Source organism: Adiantum capillus-veneris, chromosome 20 (assembly GCF_014529385.1).
Source record: "Adiantum capillus-veneris isolate H3 chromosome 20, ASM1452938v2, whole genome shotgun sequence".
Taxonomy (NCBI): Eukaryota; Viridiplantae; Streptophyta; class Polypodiopsida; order Polypodiales; family Pteridaceae; genus Adiantum; species Adiantum capillus-veneris.
The window spans coordinates 139,177,211-139,194,081 of NC_140950.1; the positions used below are offsets into that span (position 1 = coordinate 139,177,211).

General features: G+C 42.2%; 1 protein-coding gene across 1 annotated transcript; it reads right to left on the reverse strand.

Annotated features, from left to right (window-relative positions):
* Positions 1 to 4,296: 4,296 nt before the first annotated feature.
* On the reverse strand, positions 4,297 to 6,792 carry LOC147433305 (heat shock cognate 70 kDa protein 2). The gene is made up of 2 exons (XM_086492909.1): positions 6,467 to 6,792; positions 4,297 to 6,157 (listed from the first exon to the last, which is right to left on the reverse strand). Exons 1-2 carry the CDS (start codon positions 6,672 to 6,674, stop codon positions 4,413 to 4,415), a joined length of 1,953 nt encoding a protein of 650 aa, XP_086349035.1. The 5' UTR covers positions 6,675 to 6,792; the 3' UTR covers positions 4,297 to 4,412.
* Positions 6,793 to 16,871: the final 10,079 nt, after the last annotated feature.

Sequence of the window (16,871 nt, forward strand, 5' to 3'; positions counted from 1 at the left end):
TCCAATGAGCATTCAACAGCCCAATGGCTTGCCTGATTCCTATTGGCCAGGAGGCAAAGGGGTCCAATGAGATTTTAGTTGAATTATTAAATTACCTAAAGCTCTCACAAAAGGGGAAAGGGGGACACATGTCAGAAGTCTATCACTTATGCTGCTTAATAGTCATTGGCTTGACCTGGGGAGGTCCAATGAGGGTAGAGCAAGAGCAAATAGCAAGAGGGCTCGCCCAAGAGAGAGAGGGGGCTGATTTGTTTGCAAGGCATTATCACACACACACTCACACAATCTCATGTGTAAAGAAAAAGAAGACTATCTCTTCCCAAGCTTTAATGGAGAGCTCATCACCTACTCCAAGCTTGTGAGATAAAAGCCTACATCGACACACTCTTGGCATGTGGATGCAAATCCAACCAAGAGCCAAGCTTCAATGCATGCTCATCTCCTAATTACTAAGCTAAGCTTCAATGCATGCTCATCTCCTCTACCATGCTAATTACTAAGCTTCAATGCATGCTCATCTCCTCTACCATGCTAATTACTAAGCTAAGCTATGCTAATATGAGTGATTATGTGAGGAGATGTACATCTTTCTCGTAAGATACTCCTTCTTCCTCTCAATCTACTCTCATATCCTGCTAGCTCTCACCATCTTCGAAGGTGTGTGAGGTCTTGGGTCTGAGACCGGGGATAATTAATGTTGTGTTTGCTAAGTGTTTTGCTTAGTGCGTGAAGCTTTCATCTTCATTGCACTAGTTAGTCTTGAAGGAACACAAATAATTTTATTGTACAATGTCTCTCTTGATGGGAGAAACCATAATACAAAGCCTTTTGGAGGGGGGACCGGCTCCATGCAAATCCGGTCCTCAACTGTTGTCAATGGCTTACTTTCTCTCTCTTTTGAAAGTATTGTTCATGCTATCTAACTAGGTGTTATGCTTTTTGTTGCTCTCTCCACCCAAGCACTCTTGTAATTCATTAGGAATCTAATCTAATGAAATGCCCACTATGTTCATGCTAATTTCCGCTACACACAAGTTTTTAGGCCATTAAATGTTACAGTAACATAGGGATCCTCTACCCGCTAGAAAAATGACTAATGAATATGCTTTATCTTCTCTATCCCATAGTCGAGGACGACTATGATTTCAAGAGAGAGGTAATGTTATAAAAACTAATATCTAATTTTCCTAAATGATTTTCTCATGTTAAACTCATTATTTGATATGGGGAAGTGCCAGGGGAGAAAAAGCTAGAATATTGGTTAAGCTGGCAGACCGACCACAGTAGGGATCCGAAGGAGGGAAAATAGGGATCCAAAGGGGGGGGGGGGGGGGGGGGGGGCATCTGCAAAAGAGCAATGTGCAACAATGGGCTTAAAAGACCCTAAGGTTAAGCCCATTAAGACTTCCAAAATGCTAAGGTTCCAAAATTCAAAAGTTGTGTCCAAAGGTCAAACTTTACGGAAATTGGATGCTTTGTGTGTCTCCCAAAAGTCTTCATGCATCCCTACATAGGAGGGGACGAGCCCTAGTTGTAGGAGATGAAAGGGAAACTCACACACACACACACACACACACACACACACATACACACAAGCTCCCTTTGCAGAAAGGGAATGAGGGACACATGTCAGCTCCCTAGCTCAAATGCCCACAAGGTGTACTCAAATCCTATTGGATGACCTTGGAGGTGGACCAATGAGAATTAGGCTAGAGTAAATCTAGTTTAATCAATTTAAAAACACTTAATAAAAGAACCAATAAAAATTAAGCTCTCTAGAAGACTATTGAACAGTCTCCCAAGGGGTCCAATGAGCATTCAGCAGCCCAATGGCTTGCCTGATTCCTATTGGCCAGGAGGCAAAGGGGTCCAATGAGAATTTAGTTGAATTAATTAATTATCTAAATCTCTCACAAAAGGGGAAAGGGGGACACATGTCAGAAGATTATCACTTATGCTACTTAACTTTCATTGGCTAAGGTGGGAGAGGTCCAATGAGGTGCTAGCAAGAGCAAATAGCAAGAGGGGTCAACCAAGAAGCTGATTTTTTCAAGGCAATTATCCACACACTCACACAAGCTCATGTGTAGAGTAAGAAGACTCTCTCTCTCTCTCTCTCTCTCTCTCTCTCTCTCTCTCTCTTCTCAAGCTTTAATGGAAAGCTTATCACCTACTCCAAGCTTGTGAGAAGGGAGGCCTACACCAACAACTCTTGGCTTTATGATGCAAATCCAACCAAGAGCCAAGCTTCAATGCATGCTCATCTCCTCTACCATGCTAATTACTAAGCTAAGCTATGCTAATACGAGTGATTATGTGAGGAGATGTACATCTTTCTCATAAGACTACTCCTTCCTCCCAATCTACTCTCATACCCTGCTAGCTCTCACCATCTTCAAAGGTGTGTGAGGTCTTGAGTCTGAGACCACGAGGGAATTGATGTTGTGTTTGATAAGTGTTTTGCTTAGTGCTTGAAGTTTCCATCTTCATTACACTAGCTAGTATTTAAGGAACGCAAAGAATTGTATTGTAAAATGTCTCTCTAGATGAGAGAAACCATAGTACAAAGCCTTTTGGAGGGGGGACTTTTGAAGTATTGTTCATGTTATCTAACTAGGTGTTATACTTTTCGCTACACACAAGTTACTAGGCCATTAAATGTTACATACAAGCTACATATCTTGAATGAAATGCAATGCTCCATTCTTCTTAGGTACAATGAGCCACCTGTCGTAATATGATGCACAAGAAGGCTCCAAAATACGTGTGGTACTCTTCTCATTGAGTATGTCCTTTACATTTCAAAAAATGGCGGAATAGAAAGAATCTTGTGAAGATGCGTTGTATTACATAACAAAGGCAAAGGCGCATGAGGCGAGGAGCAGCAAAGGCTCAATCACTCAACGAAGGGGCGCAGTTGCATCATCAATACCGTCTTGCTAATCATCGCCCGCACATCCTTTTGCGATCCCTCAGCTGCAAGCATACTGCAAGTAGAAAGTGCGAGAGAGGAGCCAGGCAGACTGTTTTTTTTTGTAATTCAAGCAACTATTGACATTTGCATCATCAGGACACAAGGCGAATGGTCAGCTCAGAGTTTGTAAAGAGTACTTAATCCGTGTTCGAACCCTACTTAGTAGTTTTTGAAACCTACAGCAAAAGGGGAGAAGCAAAAGGATCTCATTGAGTAACTCTTATCAACTTTGGCAAATGTACTTTTACGACCAAAATTGGACGTAAATTCCAAGGTCCATGAGGCACAATTGCCACAAGCACGGTAGGCCATACGCTCATGGCAAACCATATTCATGATGCATGGCCATCTCCTTTCTCATGGCTAGTTTTAACAACCTCACCATTGCCGATCCTCCACTGCAACATGCCCGCTACAGTCAAGTCACTCCATATCGTGTGAAGAGCAAGGGGCTAGGGAAGCCTCATTCACCCAAGATACCCTTGAGTATCACGTTGCTGACTTTTCATACCCTACAACTTGCAAGTTGCACTGTATCACTTGCCTAGAGTCCCACTTCCATGTCTTGAGACTTGGAAATTATTTTCAGTGCTCCCTTCCCAGCCCTGCCTTGTGTCTGCACTCTTGAGTCTTGTTACACAACCTCAAAATTCTCAAATTGCGCTGGCCGCCTCACTTTGCCCACTTCCACGTCTTGAGACTTGGAATTACTTTCAGTGCTCTCTTCCTGACCACGCTTTGTGTCTGCACTCTAGAGTCTGTGTCACAACCTCAAAACTCTCAAATAGAGCTGCTGGCCACCCAGGCGTAGGTCCATACAGACATTCTCAGCAGGCCAACAATTTTATCAAGATCATTACACCTGAGGTCATCTACCAATAAGATATGTTCTTCACGAGAAAGAGAAACATAAAACCAGGGTTTGCCAAAAACTTCTTTATGTACCCAGGTGCAGTAAAGATGAAGGGCTTTATGCGCACCCACTATGTTGGACATTTGAGACATGTGGGTGTGGGTGAGTGGGCACAATCCCATAAAACTAGCGGCTTCGGTCGGCTTTTTTTTCAAGAATGGGCACGGTAAATCATACCAGTGTCCAAGCCAAATTATAAAGAAATTACAAGTTTTTGCAGTAAATAACTTCAGTATCAAGTATTCTACCAAAGACAAGTATGGATAGGTCCAAAGGCAAGTTTGGAACCTATCCATATCCAGTTAAAAATACACAACACCCTGGACTTTTACACACACTGACCTGAACAGCACAGCATCAACCAAATTCACAAGAGAGGAAGTAAAGACTACAGATTAGAAGAGGCATATGTGTCGAAGTAAAAATCATGTTTATCCAACAATTACAAAATCCCTCCATGGGGAGGATCAGGTGTTTCCAAAATGATAAATATAAATAACCAAATCAACAGGAGTGCCAAAATATTTAGTCCACTTCTTCAATCTTCGGGCCAGCACTTCCACCAGAGTGACCATGGCCATCCTCATCTGCACCAGCAAAAGCTCCAGGAGGCATATCACCAGCTCCACCTTGATACATGCGGGCAATGATGGGATTACAGATACTCTCCAACTCCTTCATCTTATCATCAAACTCATCAGCTTCCGCAAGTTGATTGTGATCCAGCCATTGAATTGCCTGCTCCACTGCATCTTCAATCTTCTTTTTATCCTCAGCATCAAGCTTGCCAGCAATTTTGTCATCTCTGATTGTATTTCTCATGTTGTAAGCATAGTTCTCGAGAGAGTTCTTTGACTCCACTTTCTTCTTGTGCTCTTCATCTTCGGACTTATATTTCTCAGCATCTTGAACCATTTTTTCGATTTCTTCCTTGCTAAGCCTTCCCTTGTCATTTGTGATGGTGATCTTGTTCTTCTGCCCAGTTGTTTTATCCTCCGCAGAAACATTCAAGATGCCATTGGCATCAATATCAAAGCACACAGTTATTTGAGGAACTCCTCTTGGAGCAGGCGGAATTCCCGACAGCTCAAACTTGCCAAGCAGATTGTTATCTCTGGTGCGAGTGCGTTCACCCTCAAACACCTGAATCAGCACACCAGGCTGATTATCTGAATATGTAGAAAAGACTTGCTCTTTCTTGGTGGGGATAGTAGTATTACGTGGTATTAAGACAGTCATGACACCTCCTGCAGTCTCCAAACCAAGCGAGAGGGGGGTGACATCAAGGAGCAGCAGATCTTGAACCTTCTCATTTCCTTCTCCACTAAGAATTGCAGCCTGCACTGCAGCACCATATGCAACAGCCTCATCAGGGTTGATGCTCTTGCACAGCTCCTTCCCATTGAAGAAATCCTGTAACAGCTGCTGTACTTTGGGTATCCTTGTAGACCCACCAACCAAAACCACATCATGAATGCTGCTCTTGTCCATCTTAGCATCTCGCAGACACTTCTCTACAGGCTCCATGCACTTTCTGAACAAATCCATGTTAAGCTCCTCGAATCTGGCTCGTGTTATGGTTGAGTAGAAATCAATTCCCTCATAAAGAGAGTCAATTTCAATGGTTGTCTGAGCAGTTGATGACAAGGTCCTCTTGGCTCTCTCACATGAGGTCCTAAGTCTCCGAAGAGCTCTGGCATTTCCAGTAATGTCCTTCTTGTACTTCCTCTTGAACTCCTGGACAAAATGATTAACCATGCGGTTATCAAAATCCTCACCCCCCAGGTGGGTGTCACCAGCAGTAGCCTTCACTTCAAAAATACCCTCTTCTATGGTCAGGAGGGAGACGTCAAAGGTTCCCCCTCCTAGATCAAAAATCAAGACATTTTTCTCCCCCACACTTGTGGCCTTCTTGTCAAGACCATAGGCAATGGCTGCGGCAGTGGGCTCATTAATGATCCGCATAACATTCAATCCAGAAATTACTCCAGCATCCTTAGTAGCCTGCCTTTGAGAATCATTAAAATAAGCAGGAACTGTGACAACCGCATTCTTGACAGTGCTGCCAAGAAAAGCCTCAGCAATCTCTTTCATCTTCACGAGAACCATAGAGGAGATCTCCTCAGCAGAAAATGATTTCTCTTCACCCTTGTACTGGACCACAATCATAGGCTTGTCACCAGGGCCAGGTACAACCTTGAAAGGCCACAGCTTGATGTCGCTTTGGACTGTAGTGTCAGAGAACCTCCTGCCAATCAATCGCTTGGCATCTGCATGAAGCAAAGAATGTCATAAAACAATGATAACTCTTCAAGGACCTAATCACAGATGCACATCTATGCCGTTCAACAAAATGGCACTGATCAGCTGACAAGGAAACAGACCAATTACGCAGACGAGAGATACAAACCAATTCTTACGGGCACATATCCTCATTTTATACAGTCAATTCCGCAGATCATATAGCTAATATGAGAAAACTGGATCTAGAGATGCTCTAGATGTACATGCACGCACGGTGGAACATCCCCAACAGCCAGATCTAACTCCGAATCTAGAAGGAAGGAAAGAGCGCGTACCAAAAACAGTATTGATGGGATTCATCGCAACCTGATTCTTAGCAGCATCACCAATCAGGCGTTCAGTGTCAGTGAAGGCGACATAGGAGGGGGTGGTTCTATTGCCCTGGTCGTTGGCGATAATCTCCACACGGTCATGCTGCCAAACACCCACGCAGGAGTAGGTGGTGCCGAGGTCGATACCAATGGCTGGGCCTTCCTTAGACATGGCGGAGGTCTTAATGAGAATAAGCAGGCAAACGAAGAACGAAATGAAAACGCAGAGGGGAGCAGAAAGAAGGGCAGGACCCTAACGACTAGGTTACAGAATGAGAAGGCGGAGAGCTCCTCCTATAGCTATAAGCTACTGGGCTTCCAGAAGCTTCCACCGCAACCCCCAATGGACAGTCGGTGCTCCACCGTCGACCCCAAGATCTGCGGCTGCAAACTCTCCACCGTTTTCGCTGTAGGTTAGACAGATTCACACGGTGCGCGACGAGGTGGAGGGTCGGCTGCAAAGTGAATGTCCGGGAAAAGTGTGCCTCAGCTTAGAGCTGGGTCGCACCCAGTGTGAGCAGGGGGATTGGCAAGAAGAATCTAAAGTGATTGTAGAAACCCTGCTGTCGTTTCATTAGTGCCTTGGAAAAGCTTGGTATTTCAGCAAAAGCTTCTCTCTCCTGATGTCACGAAGTGTTTGATCCAATAGAGAGCCTCCAATATAGCTTGATTCTCTCAAGCTTCTTGCATTGACTTGCAAATGCTTTTGGGTTCGACCTCTTGGTATCCGCCTCTCCACTCCCCCTGCTCACACATGGTGCGACTTGTCTCTCAGCCTTGAGCTGGTTGAAAAATCCAAACAACGGTTGAAGGAAGGGAGAGAGTGCATGTCCATTTTGAAAATTTCCCATTAATGAGAATCTCGCAATATCCTATCGCAAGCTTTGAGTGAAACTAGAGGAAATCAATGCGGAGCCATGGACGGAGGCCACGATCGAAACAGTTTGCGGGCTAGGGAGGCATTCATGCATGTCCATGCAGGCAGTAGGAAGCTCTCAGCTAGTTGTCTCGACAGTCCTGTTAGCTACCTTGACGAGGTTGCAAGTGCTCGGCGAAGACGAGCGTCATTAGTTTTTTTTTTATTGTGCAAATATCACTCCATAACAACTACATCGCGGGCGTCGCATGGTTAGCTCAGACAACCCTGGAGTGATTCTATGTGCCAGAGTTTGATTTTGTCTTGAATCTTGGTTGTTTTGTTTCATCCCTCCGTTGCTAGGAGATATTGTAGCAAGGATCTTTGAGAGCATCTTTGAAGATTCTGGCTAACAAAATCAATCAAGAACCACAATTTTTAAACAATTATTAAAACTTGGAATCTTAGGAGATGCAAAACAACTAGAGAATGGTTGTGGATAGCAAGTGGGATAGCATGGCCTACAGCAGAGAGACCGAGCTGGTGGATGTTGGACGATGACAAAGGCAGGCGGCCAGACGAGTGGGAACGTCGTGGGAGAGAGCAATAAGTAATGTTTTTTCTAACAAAAGGGTGAATGAGGTTCCAACGAAATAGCAATGGCAAAGGTATCACATGGTGATAGGGAAGCATGAGAGAGAGAGAGAGAGAGAGAGTAGACAAGCCCTACGGGTTCAAACTCTACTAACAATAGAAGCTACAAGGCTGTGTACAATCTGACAAAGTGTCCCCCCTCGCCTATATAGGGGGCTACACAATACACCATACCCACTCGAATATAAGGGGTATAGGCTGAGGGATCACAAAGATGAACATTCCTCACCTCATCCACCGCAACATCCACAAAGCACTGATTAGGATCTCTAGGCTCTATCAAGGAAGTGGAATGACTCCCTGAGCCTGGTGCAAAAATACATGAGGCCTATCCACAACCATGTCTCTGGGAGGAAGCTTGGAATCCCACTTTGGAACTTCAAAACCATCTAGGAAACGTACTTATGGATAGATGATAGAAGGGCTTGTAGACTCAAGACCATTCGCATCAAGTAGATTTGGGTATGCCTTCGAACATACCACATGTACAACAAAGAACTTGTAGTCTTTCTATCTTGTCAAACAAGAATCAACAATCCTCTGTGAGTAGAAAAAAATGCTTCTTGTAGTATGTGCAAGAGATAGCAACCCTCTAGGGCTATAAAGCACGGATCATGAGGTAGTCACAATACTCCCAGCTAGTATTAGTAATCCAATTGTTCCATTTAAGGACGGGCAACAAGAAAATCCTCCCTTGTCAATAGAATCCAAGACCACCATCGGATGAAGAGATGTGTAGAAAACTAGGAAAAGAAGTAAAGCACTTGAAGAATCCACAATAGGTCACCACCTCAAGCCAAGAGATAGTCCACTGACACTAAGTGGCCACATATAGCTCGATAGGACAAAACTCGTCACCTTCCAAGGAAAACAAGTACAAGGGTATAGATCACAACCTGTGTCACCACAGTGGGATAGGGTTTGTTACTATCTGTCTAAAAATGTTAATCCAATGAACGGTTAAGTTGACCTTAGCTTAGATTGCAAAAACTATCTACGCCAACCACTACATTGGCGGTGGTCATGAGAGAGTCACCAAGTTAAGTGCAATGATGTTGAGGAATCTTTGTCTTTTAATGAAGCACATAATTCAAAAATTGGAGATGGGTGCCATGCAATCAGAATACGATGCGCTTATAGAAAATGACATATGGAATTTATGTGATTTGCCTTCTGGCAAAAAGGCCATTGGTACAAAGTGGGTATACAAGTTGAAATGCAAGCCGGATGGTGAGATTGATCGCTATAAAGCTTGACTTGTTGCAAAGGGTTATGCACAACAAAAAGGTATAGATTATGAAGAGACTTTTGCTCCCACTTGTCGTATGTTTACTGTGCATTTTCTATGTGCATTGGTAGCTCATTTTGATTGGGATGTACATCAATCAGACCTTGTTACTGCTTTCTTGAATGGTGACATATTTGAGGAAGTTTATGTAACGCAGCCTCGCGGTTTTGTCAAAAAGGACAAGAGGATAAGGTGTACAAATGTAACAAATCTTTGTATGGTTTGAAGCAATCTCCTTGTGCTTGGTATGAGAAGGCAGACACTCATTTGGTCAAATGAGGCTTTCATAATAGTCCAACAGAAAGCACACTGTGTAAAGCGTGAGGGTCATGTACTTCTCATTGTGGTTCTTTATGTGGATGATTTGCTGATCAATGGACCAAATGAGAGACATATTGTTGAATTTAAGGTTGATTTGAATGCTACTTTCAAGATGAAAGATTTAGGGATGTTGCATCGTTATTTGGGTATACAGTTTAAGCAGTGTGATGGTGGTATTGCCTCGTGTCAAAAAAGTCACATAGAGACATTGCTATGTAAGTTTGGACTTGAGGATTGCAAACCTATTGCCACTCCCATGGAAATAGGTTTGAGATTGAGTCTTCATGATGCTGGTGATCCTGCAAATGTCACTCTTTATTAAACTTTTGTTGGATGACTCATTTATGCATGCAACACGAGGCCGGATATTCAGTTTGCAGTCTCACAGGTCAACAGATTTATGCATAGCCCAGGGTCGAAGCATTGGCAGACTGTCAAGAGGATTTTCCGCTACTTGAGTGGCACTTTACATCTTGGCTTGTTTTAGCCAAAGGGGGGATCATTGCCGCCAGAGTTACATGCTTTTTTGGGCTCATATTGGGTTGGTTGTTTTGACACACGAGTGTCCATAAGAGGTTTTTGTTTCATGTTTGGCAGCTCATGCATATCATGGTTGAGCAAGAAGAAACCTATTGTGGCCACTTCCATCTGTGAGGTTGAGTACAAGGCACTCTTCACAGCTACGGTTGAGTGTGTATGGCTCAGACGCCTTATGGATGACTTGGGTGTTGGACATGACACTGCCAACACTATCTATATTGATAGTCAGGGCGCATCGGCAGTTGCGAGGAACCTAGTTTTTCATGCTCACACAAAGCACATTGAGGTGCATAACCACTATGTCAGGGAGAGGCTCTCAGTAGGAGAGATCAACTTGGCTTATGTGCCAACACAGGCAACCTTGCAAATCTTTTCACAAAGGCATTGTCTCGTGAGAAGTTTGAAGCTTTCTGCAAAGCTTTGGGCTTACTCCCTTTTGTGGACTGATCATGTCATCAAGGCATGACACTTCCCTTTACTCTATGTGCCAGCTCTCGTTCACCGCATCACTCCCAGGGGGGATTTGTTACCATATACATGTGGTAGTGATGTGTGTGAACACAGTTAGGACCGTCGAGGCATTTTTCCCCTCTTTAGGAGGTTTTTTCCCGTGTGCATTGTATATACTTCCATCACTCTAGGGCTATCAATCTTTCCATTGCACACTAAGTGATGCACTCTCGGTTGTGTGCCTTGAGCTTCCTTCGTCTTCTCCAAGCTGTGTGTGTTTTCCTGCAACCATAATTCCAACAATTAGTTTATGTTTCTGATAGAGGATCCCCTTTTACCCTACGATATCATTCAAGAATGGATGACTAGTCCATTTGGTGCTTGGGAGACTCGACTTCCGCAAGCATGTCTGCTCTTTAGTCCCTATCATAGTTCCAAAGTAGAGTGACAAATTCTACTTGGTGTTTGAAAGACGTAGTTATCACAAACATTATTCTAAGCATGCATACTACTTAAATTTGTGCACAATAAAAAGAGAAGTAGTCTTATAAGACAAAAACATTGTTAATTTATAAAGCATTCACATTTGCTTACTCTAGTGTAGCATTGTAAGCATCTATAAGGTTCATAGACCTAGCATCTTCAAAAGGATAATGTTTGAATTTAATAAGATATCTTAGGATAATATTACCATGTCATAGCACCTTGTCGTTGATAGTCGTTTTTCGACTCTCCGTAATTGCTATAGTGAGTTATCCCACCCAACCAAAATCACCTAAACACTGTTGCTATTCTTACCTTTTCATTGTACATAGGCGTGTGTGAGTTAGGGGACTTTCCCCATATTTTCTTAAAAACCCTCAGCTAGCTAGTCACTGGGCTAGTTGAGCTAAAAAAATAAAAAATATTATTGCCCATTTGTGTGTAAATATTGCATTGTATATATGGCCTAAATATAGGGATTTTTATAAATATTTTGATATTTTATTTAAATATTTATACTTAGGTGTGTGTTTTATTAAACCTGTATATGCCTTCTTTCATCCTCTTACACCATAAGAATATTATTTGCCAATGTGTACATACTCTAACCTCATATTTTTCTTTTATACAAATCACCCCTACATTTTCACCCTCACTCTCGTGAAAACAAAAATTGATTTCTACTCTTTTAGTCACGTTTATTATATTATTTACTTGCATACCTTTTCCTCTTTCACCCAAAATAATAAAAAGAGGGACCATATCATATGATTCCAATATCTTTCCATATCCATAATTTCTCCATATTTATTTTATTTTATTTTTTTCTCACACCATGTGCTCATTGAGCTAAAATCCATGAATAGTCCATACACTAGTCCCACCATGTATATATTGCTTTATTCATCAATAATCCTCCTCCATGCATGTGTAAAGGGCAACTTGGATGCTTTGTATTATGATATGACAAAGGAGGGGCTCACTCTTGGATGCATTGTACAAATTCAACAAAGGAGGGGGCCACTAAAAGACTTTTGCAGGCATTAAAAAAAGGCTTTTTGGTGAGATTTTTGGCACCAATCTCCACTCCGAATTTGGAGTGGTGGTCAAAAGAGAAAATGTGGAACAAAATCTGAATAGTTACCTCAAAAATTTTGGTGATTTTTGGAGCAACCAATGGTGAGCTATGATTTTTTGAGTGGACCCTAGTCTGCCCACTTTTCTCACAAAGTAACCCATAGTCTTCTCTCACCTCCCTTCCCACTTCCACACACATACACTCATTCCTCTCCATCCCTCACTCAAACCTGCAACTTTCATGGCTTACTTCACCTTCTTCACCATTTACCTCCCCACTTACTCCCATAGCTCTCATATGAGCTCTCCATGTACATACACCATCTCTATGCCTCTCTCTATTATCTCCAAAGTACAATTACATCTTACCCCTTATATATATACATAAATTCAGCATGTGTACCATGCTTAAACTCTGTAAATCAAGAGATCTCATCAACGGAATTACCATTTTCATCGCGATAATCAACCTTGGCGGCGGTGGCGTAAAGAAGAGAAGACGAAGAAGAAGATCGATAGTCATTTTGAGAACCTACACAAGTAAGTCAAAAACTTCTTCAAGCTTCACCATCACAAGGATTTCCTCACTTTATTCAACCATCTTACTTCAACCATCCACCTCATTCTACCCATTGTAAATTCATCATTAACTTTCTAGTGATTACTAACACTAACCACTAACATACTAACACAAAATAGCCATTGACCTAACCATAAAAGACACCTCACCTCAAGACATGTGCATAGTAACTCTCTCTCTCTCTCTCTCTCTCTCCCCTTACTTAAAACTCTACTTTTACCTTATCTACCATCAATAATGCTCTTTTTGAGCCCACATCCATGACTCAAGCAGACAAAGAAGGCCCACAATGTTTTGATATTCAGAAAAATCATAATCCTGACTTGTTAGCTTGTTTGCTAAAGACTACACCGATGTGCGTGGAGTAGATGCTGTTCAACACAAAATTGAGTTGAAGCCAGAGACCACACCTAAGGCTCAGAAGCTACGAAGGCTAGGAGTCATCAAGGAGCAGGCTTTACTCAAGGAGGTAAGAAAGCAGTAGGTTTCATTTATCCAGTGGAGAATTCAGAGTGGGTCTCTCCCGTTGTTGTCACTCCTAAGAAAAAAGGCAAGTGGAGGGTGTGTGTGGATTATCGACCACTCAATGAGGCAACAAAAAGAGATCACTTTCCCCTCCCATTTCACGATGAGATACTAAACGAGGTAGCTGGTCATGAGAAGTATACTGTGTGTGATGGCTACTCGGGTTACTTTCAAATAGGTATCGCATTGGAAGATCAGTTGAAAACAACCTTGATCACTCCTTGGGGTTGTTATGCTTTTAGAGTCATGCCATTTGGCCTGACAAATGCTCCTGCAACTTTCCAACGCTTCATGAACATGGTGTTTCAAGCATTCTTTGGAAAGTCCATTAGGGTTTTTATTGATGATTTTTGCATTTATAGCTCAAAATCATTGCATCTACAAAGGGTAGAAGAAGGTTTAAAAAAGCTCTACGACATGGGAGGTCAACTCAACCCCAACAAGTGTCACATAGGTGAGGATGAAGTGATCTTGCTTGGTCACAAGGTTTCCTATAAAGGCATTGAGGTGGATCCTTCAAAGGCAAAGGCTCTTATTGAGATCGCATCACCTAAGAATCTCAAAGAGGTCATCTCATTCATTCAAAAGGTGAAGTATATGTCACGCTTTATTCACTTAGCTTCGGAGTTGCTTCATCCTTTGCAAAAGTTGACACAACAAGTAGAATTTGCATGGTCTGATGAGCTTGAAGAGTACTTTTGTAACATTAAAGTCATTTTGTCAGAGCTACCAACACTCATGCCTCCTTGTTGGGAGTACACATTCTTTGTTAGCTCTAGCGTTGGGAAGGAAACGATTGGTCCAGTTTTATTACAACAAGATCCCCACAGTACTAGGATGCGACCCATCTACTTTGCTAGTAGGGTCATGAATGCTTTGGAGAGAGGCTACACAGAAGCAGAACTCATGATGCTTTCTCTCATGTTTGCGGTGAGAAAGTTTAGATCCTACCTGCTACCAAAACCTTTTGTAATTCTCACTGCAGAAAATTTGTTCCCTTGGGTGTCATCTCAAATGAATCTTAGTACTAGGATCTCAAAGTGGATTATGGAGTTGCAAGAGTTCCAATACTCTTTCAAGGTAGAAGATAGTGTGCGTGCACAATTGGCAGGGATTCTCACTTATAGGATACATGAGAAGGAAATTAAGGTGCCTCAAGTAAAGATCCTACCATTGCCACCACCTAAAAGTATTCCTAATGCTTTTACCTTGTTCTTTGATGGAGCTTTTCAACGAGTCACAAGAAAAGCAGGGGGAGGGCTAGTATTGCTCAACCCAAGTGGAGAGGTGGTCATGAAAGAGAAGGTCAATCTACCAAGTTCAACTAGCAACAATGAAGCAGAATACGACACACTACTTCATGGTTTGAAGATGTGCATTGGCCAAGGAATACAATGTCTCATGGTAAAGGGAGATGCACTTCTCATTGTTAAACAGATTTTAGGCATTTGGGCATGCAAGAATGAAAGCTTAAGGACAAAAGTTCATGCCATTCGTAGGATGTTTAATCAGTTTGAAGAAGTGCAACTATATCATATTCTTAGGAAATAGAATGAAGATGCCGATTTACTTGCACAGCAAGTAGTTACATGTGTTGAGAAAAAAGTGCAGGTCATCATGGTGGCAGCAGCTGTCAAGCAACCGAGATACCAGGGATTGGAGTCATTGGCTCCCATTATTGGCTACATTTTGGAGGGCGAGTTTCCACAAGACTTCACTAAAGCTCAGAAGAGGAGACTCATAAAGAAGGCAAGTTTCTATCTCTTCCTAGAAGGCTCCCTCTATCAAAGAGGGAAGGATCAAGTGTGCAGTAGAGTACCAACTATCGAGGAAATTCCAGCCATTCTAAAAGGTTTGCATGAAGAGGCATGTGGTGGTCATTTTGCCCAAGAATTAACTGTGAAGAAGATCTTGCTTGCGGGGTATGTTTGGCCAAGTTTGCATGTGGATGTTCAACATTGGTGTAAAAGCTATCACAATTGTCAGATAAATGGAAATAGAAGGTTGGTGCATGGCCCGAGGCAAATAGTGCTTGCAAATGGACCCTTTGAAAAGTGGGGCATTGATGCTATGGGTCCTCTGCCTAGGACAAAAAATGGTAAACTCTACATTCTAGTGGCTGTGGACTACATGACTAGGTGGGTAAAGGCTCAAAGTGTGGCAAGGGTAAATGGGAAAACAGTGAGCAGGTTTGTCTACACTAATATTTGTTGTAGATTTGGCACACATCTAGAGATTGTTTCGGATAATGGTCCGGGGTTCAAGAAGGGTTTACTCACAGAAGTTTGTGAAGAGCTTCACATTCTACATCGTCATAGCACATCATACTACCCACAGTCAAATGGTTTGGTGGAGAAGGCTAATGGTGTCATTGCAGGAATCATTAGAAAGATGGTGCAAAACAAGACAAAATTATGGGATGACTTCTTGGATGGTGCCTTGTGGGCATATCGAACCACATATAGGGAAGCCACGGAGTTCACACCATTTCACTTGGTCTATGGTCAAGAGGCTTTGCAGCCTATCGAGCTCAACATTCCAACAATGCGGCTTCATGGCAAAGGTGCACAAGATGATCAAGAGGTATGGATGGATCGACTTCTTACGTTAGTGGAGCTTGAGTGGAAAAGAGAAGCAGCTTACGAGTGTTACAAGAGGAAAGCCACACAAGCGAAAGAAAAGCTCGACAAAAAACTGAAGGACAAAGGCATCAAGGAAGGAGAGCTTGTGCTAAGGTATGACAATCGACTTGACAATCGTTTTGATGCCAAGTTTGAAACTAGATGGCAAGGGCCATACATCGTCAAGAAGGCTTTCAATTCAAGTTACTATCAGCTTATAGATTTGAATGGTAAAGAGCACTCCAGGAAAGTAAACGGGTATCGCTTGAAGCCCTATTTGAGTCGCCTTCTACCAAAGGATCTACCAAAGATCTGTCAAAAGGCCACTGCTTCATGTAAGTATTGTTACATGAAGCATGAGTGTAACTCCAGCCAAAATTCTGAGGGGCCAAACAATGAAGATCTCGTCAAGGACTCTGAAGCACTCTCTTTGGAAAAGATGCTCTATGATGGTACATGAATATACCATCATCTTGGGAAAGGGCTAATGATATCCGTTTTTCGGCTCTCCATAATTGCCATAGTGAGTTATCCCACCCTACCAAAATCACCTAAACACTGTGGCTATTCTTACCTTTTCATTGTACATAGGCATGTGTGAGTTAGGGGACTTTCCCCATATTTTCTTAAAAACCCTCAACAAGCTAGTCACTGGGCTAGTTGAGCCAAATATATATATATATATATATATTATGGCCCATTTGTGTGTAAATATTGCATTGTATATATGGCCCAAATATAGGAATTTTTATAATTATTTTGGTATTTTATTTAAATATTTATACTTAAGTGTGTGCTTTATTAAACCTGTATATGCCTTCTTTCATCCTCTTACACCATAAGCATATTTTTTGCCAATGTGTACATACTCTAACCTCATATTTTTCTTTTATACAAATCACCCCTACATTTTCACCCTCACTCTCGTCAAAACAAAAATTGATTTCTACTCTCTTAGTCACGTTTATTATATT

What these genes read in the sequence shown, in the direction of transcription:
- LOC147433305 (XM_086492909.1), bottom strand. Translation starts at nt 6,674, where the DNA reads ATGTCTAAGGAAGGCCCAGCCATTGGTATCGACCTCGGCACCACCTAC. An exon ending in TCCCATCAATACTGTTTTTG is followed by an intron (nt 6,158 to 6,466) that starts GTACGCGCTCTT and finishes TGCTTCATGCAG; the next exon opens with ATGCCAAGCGATTGATTGGC.